The following is a 6,299-nucleotide window of genomic DNA, read 5'->3' as shown; positions in this document are numbered from 1 at the left end:
ATTCTGTGATTAGTTTGGGTTGTGCGATCTGTTTGAGCCGGGCATAATAGCGTTATCGCACTTGCATTGCGCTATGGTATGATAGCGGCTGTTCTGAATGTGCTGCCGCTGCCCTTTGTCATGTAAGTGTTACAGGGTTTTGCCGTCAAGAAAACGACGTTCTGTGATTAGTATGGGTTGTGCGATCTGTTTGTGTAGTTTAATTTGGAAATCAATAGTGTTTTCAATTAGAGGGCGCGGAGTGGAGGGCATCTAATCAGCTCTTCAAGTTCATTGTCATGTTATGTGAGGCCCCTTTTCACTGACGCTGTAATTAAGGCGTTAAGGGCAGTATAAGGACGAAAGTTAGAGGGACGAAATCGTGCCTGTGTGTCCCTAGCGTCGGGATCGGCCGCTATGCGTGATCCTAACAAGAAAGCATTTTGCAGAATGCGAAGAAATGCGGCAAAATTTCTGTCTGTGCGCACCTTTCCGATCTCCGCAATAGAGCCGTCATCGTGGTATTTTAGTCTCCCGTTTAGCAAGAGTGTTGCAGACAAGGGAACTGGTTCAAACAGGCTTTTTTTTAAATTATTCAGTACTAGTGCGGTATCCCAAAAGGTGAGGTCAAGTGCTCGCCCTATTTTCTTTCCTCGCGCTACAGCGCACTGACAGAATTCTGCGTGCACCATACCGCGCTTTTATCGTTTGCGCTTCAGGTTCTCGATTGTGTTTTCGCCCCCTTTACCCACGTGAGGGGTATTTCATGGTATTACCGGGTACCACATGTGTCCATATATTGTGTCCAATATATGAAACGGCCAAATTCGATATTATTTGACGCCTCAAATGGTAGTAATGTATTGAGTCCCTTGTAGCTTTGTGCTTGTTGTCAATTTTACTATTTGGCGAATGGATACAGCATGTACGCTGCATAACTCGCCTGTAGATACTGCATACGTGAGTAGAGTATGCCCTTGGTATAAAATGACTTGTATGCTTTAGGTAGTACGATTGTTTGCAGTTTGGGACATGTGTCGGAATGTACGCTGTGCGCCCTTCGCGCTTTACGGCGGCCTGCCGAGTTCATGCGGGTGCCATGTGTGCGCATGGAGTTTGCGAAGCGCTCTCGCAGTTTATATATAGATATAGATATAGATATATATATATATATATATATATATATATATATATATATATATATATATATATATATATATATATATATATATATATATATATATATATACATATATATATATATATATATATATATATATATATATATATATATATATATATATATATATATATATATATATATATATATATATATATATATATATATATATATATATATATATATATATATATATATATATATATATATATATATATATATACATGTGTTCTGTTCGCGCGCTTCGCACAACAGGGCATGTCGCAGTTCTTTGTCCTTGTGCAACACATTTTCCTAGCGTACGTCTGTGCATTATTTGATACCGGTTTCCCACGGGGCTCTTTTAGCCGCTATCCAGTCCGTTACAAATCGAATTTCTCGGTCGTGATTGGCTCCTCTGCGCAAGCTACGAGAGTGAGCCAGTCGCATCGATAATTTCGATCCGGATCGGGCTTGATCGCGATCGAGAGTGGTCGTGTGACACCGGTTTTACACATGGCTCCCAAATAGGGAACACTTAAAGTTCAATGCTACTGAGTGAAGAGAAAGTGCATATATATGCCAGTGGTGGTATGTGGGCAAGTCTTTCTAGTGAAGCCTATACTTGTGCATTCAAAACATTTCAATTACCAGCGTAGTGCATCGATGTGTCTACTTCAACAAAATGGAGCACCAGTGCAGATATCTGAGCATACCTGTCAGGGCAGCAAGTGTGTCTACACTGAAACCACTACCAGCATGTGCGGCAGTTCTATTTCCAGCAGCTGGACTGCACAATAATCAGTAGGGTGCTCTCAAGCTGTTTATCTATGAAGCTCTGCCTGGACTGTGTGCCAAATATTTTTGGACGTGAAAGTGGGGGTGAATTGGTAAACATAAGTGGAACTGTGCCTGGACTTTGTGGCAAATGTTTTTGGATGTGAAAGTGTGAGTGAACTGGCAAAGAATTTGCTCTGGGCTACATGTGTTAAACGTTTTTCTCATTCAGAGTGTTTTTTTTTTACTTTAGGAGACTGGAGATGTGCGCAAAGTGTGACATGTCAGTGTGCTAATTAATGTATTTACTGGTTTGCAAATTATTCGTTGCGACTTTGTTTTTGCCAGAGAGGTACAACTTTGCCTCTTGTAAAGGGCTTTTTAGATAAAACACTTACTATTTATTATGACCATTGCTTCCTTTGTTACACAAATGCAGCTTCCAGTGCATTCCAGTTTATTTCCATGTTTATGTAAGTTTCAAATATGAGGCTTGCATATTCATTTCTCACGTTCTGGAATGGCAAGATGCAGCATTACTGTCTCATCGTTCACTGTACTACAGTAGTGTTCACTTGTTACACTAAATCCCCCGTTTAAGTATTCTGTACTAATTTCACTTTATTGCTTTTTTGTTGTATGGTTATTTTTTCTCGCCATTACCTTCTTTGATATATCCTAAAGGCAATATTTCCAATTTTGCACTGTTCCCATTTTTTTTTATTTCTGTCACAGGATTGTTTTATGATGGTATGCGGTGGTATTTCTTTTTGTGCTCTTTTCAAGCTTCTAGCTGATTGGTAACATTGCTTGGAGGCAGTTACCATCCGATTCATACTCTTGCATTTTTCAGTCTACTTCTTCCATTCGCTCCGATGTCACGTCTGCATAACTCTAGTCCATGTAATAGCACGTGCACTTTACTATGATAAATTAGACACTTTAGTACACTCCAGGTTTTTCTGTTCATTTTTGTATGTGTATTTGGAATGTTGTTTATGTGATAGTGAATGTTCACTTTCGAGTTCATTACGAATCCTTTCTGCGACTTTTGTCATTGTTGATGTACCTTTACTTCTATTTGCATTTCTCACACAGTTTGTTCGAACCTTGCATAAGCATTACATTTTAATAAAGTGTTTTTGCTTTGTCACAATGTTCTCATTTCATGCACTTTTGGCATGAAGGGCTTGGTCTGGCCACCTGCCAAGACGTGGCCATTTGTTCTTTGCAGGATGTCATTCCCATTGTGGTTGTAAGCATCGTAGCTTACTAAAGGCGGTATTAAGGATTTTTTATTCCTAACAGGCTCATTTTCGTGCGACTTGGTAGAGGATGCGCCGGCCATGCGGGGAATAGTGCTTGGCACTGCGCCATGGCTCTTACAGTCAACACCGACGCTTCTACTCATCTGGGGCGCGATTGGAGATCGTTGTTCGAAACGCCCGATCAGTTTCACCTCACGCGATTGGCCTAGGCCGTGCCAATGGGTGCGGCTGACGACGTCTGCGCGGCATAGGCCAGTTGCGTGAGGTGAAACTAAACGCGTGTTTTGAACAACGATGTCTGATCGCGCCCGTCACCCGCGAAAATTAGCTTCAGATGACCTTAAACCTTTCAAGACCGCTTCTAGACCAGCTTTTTGATAACGTCCTAAAAACGTTTAGAAATTGGTTACGAATAGTTTTGGTAAAGGGATTACTTGTGTCTTTCCCAATCCTATTTCTAGACCAGCTTTTCGTATACGTCTTGCAGACCTGTTCTAGATCGTCTCAAGAAAGTAATTAAGCCGGACATTAGCAGAGATATACGACGTTTTCCCGCCGAAGTTCTCTCATTCGTGTCTTCTTTAACCAGTTTTTATCGTCTTGGATAAACGCTACGAAAACGTTACGTATATCTTTTGTGCTACCTGGGCATCCGCGACACTCCGTTATCACGCATCTCTAAGGTTGTGCCAAATCGCGCTTGAGAACGGCGTTTTACGCAGGAAGAGTGACGTAAAAAAGCTTCACCAGACATTTGGTTGTGATTCCGCAAGCTCGGAGAATTCTGTCGTATATCGTCCTTGTCTGCCTCGGAAAAATCATTTTTCTCAATGAAAAAAAAAAAAAAGATGACCGGTGGTGGGATTTGAGCTACCGTTCGCCTAGCGCAATAACCCGATGCTGTGCTGATTAGGCCAAGGACGCGTTTTGCTTTCATGGTATTTATTGCAACTACAAAAACGGGCCTGCATAAAGTATACAGGTTGTCCTAGCTAACTTCAGACAGAGTTTAAAGAGGAGGAGGATCAATAGGAAGGAAGGAAAGGTAGGGAAGTCAACCAGACGCACGTCCGGTTTGCTACCCTACACAGGGGAAGGGGTTTAAGGGAAGAAAAGAAAGGAGAGGGAGGGAAGAAGGTAATATCGGTGTGAGTACATGCGGATGTTCATAACTACACGCCTATAATCGGTCACTAAGGCCAGGCGCTTTCATGAAATGTAGCAGTGCCCGCTTCGCTTTGTAAGCCTGCGACGCATGGAACCATGGTCCGAGAATCTTAGGGTGCGATCGCGCAAACAGCTCGCTTTTCCGTTCGTTCGGTCTGGCTGCGACGTCACAAAGTAGGCCGTCCGCAAGATTTGTGAGAACGGGAGGGAGAGCACAGCCAATAAACGAGCGAGCCCAGCCCCGGAAGTTTGCGTCACCAGTTTGAGCTTCGATCGGGGACGATACATTAAGTGCAGAATGTTTGCGATGCTTTAATAATTAAACACGTAATATAAGAAAAAGATTCTTACTGTTGCAACATATAATCTGCCTCGGAAATCTCATGCGAGAGCAGAAAACTAATTTAAGCGGCATATATTTTGGTTTAGTCCGCTAGGTGGTATCGCACACGTCAAAACAAATTGGCGGGAGCGCGCAGTTCAATTGCAAAATCGCTGTTCGTCAGTTGCCAAAATGTCGTCGCACAAGAACGTCAAGCTTGGCCCTCACGTGTCGCCACACCAACGTGAACTGTTGGTGGCGTTTATGGAGGGCCATCCCTATCTTGTGCGGGCATCGTGTGCACTCACACCGGAGTGCACGGTGGAGCGGAGGCGGCAGCTTTGGAGTGAGCTCGCCGCCCTGCTGAACACTGAGGGCCCGGCCGCCAAGACAGCCGAACAGTGGCAGGTCTTTTGGCGGAAAGAAGTATTTCTTTCCCGCCGAGATGCCGCCACAGCTTCCGCAAGTCAAAGGTGAGTGCGAGGAGCGGTTCTGTTGCTCGCGATATTTACAATGCTGTCCGTAATTGCAGCGGCACGGGTGGTGGCCGTCTGCCCGGCCTTCGTGGCCGTATCATCGCCCTAGTGGGCACCTCCACGGTGACCGGAGTGTGCGAGGCTTTTTACCAACCACTCGACGAGGTAAGCCATTGACAAACGCACCAAAAAAACGGGAGGACGCGGCAGTAATTTACAGTAGTTGCGCCGCGTATACTGCATCGCGTAAGCAATGTTATACCCCAGTCACGCAGGCCGCTTCCTTCGCAATCGCGCCCAGTTTAGATGGAATTTCTCGACAGCCACTGGCTCCTTTCTTCATTCCGCGAAGGAGGCAATAGAAATAGAGAAATTTTGCCCCGATCGGGATCGATTCAGATCAAAAGTGCCTGCGTGACACTGGTATAACAGAAATAGTTTTTCTTCCTTTATGTGCATGTGTTTGCTGCTGGCATGCACAAGATGGTTTACTACTGGGATTTCAAGAGATTTTTTTCTGCTGTCATAACTCTATGTTAGTGCATATTAGGAGGAGCAGATTACGCAAACTTGACAAAACTGCTTCTTCGCATTTTATACATAATTCAGCCCGCCATGGAGGTGACCGTGGAATCTGTGGGCACCACCGCAGGAACCAGTGGCCTTTCACGTGAAGGTAAGCTTTTGCTCTTCCCTGTTGCCTTCCTGTTTGTGAAATCTGTTTCGTATATAAGGAACGCAAACTATTTCTACTCTAACCGTTGAGTGAATGTACCCTCTATAACCAATATAGGAGCACTGCAGCAGCCAGGAGTGGGCCCTGTTGAGCCACTGCCCCGAAGCCCTCCAGCCACTGCACAGCCTGCAGCTGGCCCTGGCGGAGTGAGAAACAGTAAGTGAAAAGGAAATATCCTGCAATGTCACAGCTTGAATGCACTGGACGTAATGTAGTTGTGTGTTTAGTTCATTAAAAAGTGGTACTTTTTCCAGGCTACCAACCCCGGGTGCAGCGCCGGTCGCGAGGCCCTCGTCGGGCGTCCCACCGGGACGCCTTGGTCGAACGGCTCGCGGATGACTCGCGGCTCGCGGAGCACAACGTGAAACGGCGAGCATTCTCGACAAATGCACTCGGATCAATCAAAATTAAAACA

At 44.6% G+C, this 6,299-nt stretch overlaps 1 protein-coding gene across 1 annotated transcript; it reads left to right on the top strand.

The window, feature by feature from the left end:
• Positions 1–4,468: 4,468 nt before the first annotated feature.
• LOC135897784 (uncharacterized) lies at positions 4,469–6,048 on the top strand. The gene is made up of 4 exons (XM_065426493.1): positions 4,469–5,145; positions 5,205–5,313; positions 5,758–5,824; positions 5,942–6,048. The coding sequence occupies exons 1-4, from the start codon at positions 4,865–4,867 to the stop codon at positions 6,046–6,048; spliced, it is 564 nt and encodes a 187-aa protein (XP_065282565.1). The 5' UTR covers positions 4,469–4,864.
• The last annotated feature ends 251 nt before the right edge of the window (positions 6,049–6,299 follow it).

This window comes from Dermacentor albipictus, chromosome 1 (genome assembly GCF_038994185.2).
Source record: "Dermacentor albipictus isolate Rhodes 1998 colony chromosome 1, USDA_Dalb.pri_finalv2, whole genome shotgun sequence".
Lineage (NCBI taxonomy): Eukaryota > Metazoa > Arthropoda > Arachnida > Ixodida > Ixodidae > Dermacentor > Dermacentor albipictus.
This window is presented reverse-complemented; position numbering and strand designations above follow the sequence as displayed.

Coding starts and splice junctions, on each gene's coding strand:
- LOC135897784 (XM_065426493.1), top strand. CDS start 4,865: ATGTCGTCGCACAAGAACGTCAAGCTTGGCCCTCACGTGTCGCCACAC. Junction 5,146..5,204: donor ACAGCTTCCGCAAGTCAAAG/GTGAGTGCGAGG, acceptor CCGTAATTGCAG/CGGCACGGGTGGTGGCCGTC. Junction 5,314..5,757: donor TTTACCAACCACTCGACGAG/GTAAGCCATTGA, acceptor TACATAATTCAG/CCCGCCATGGAGGTGACCGT.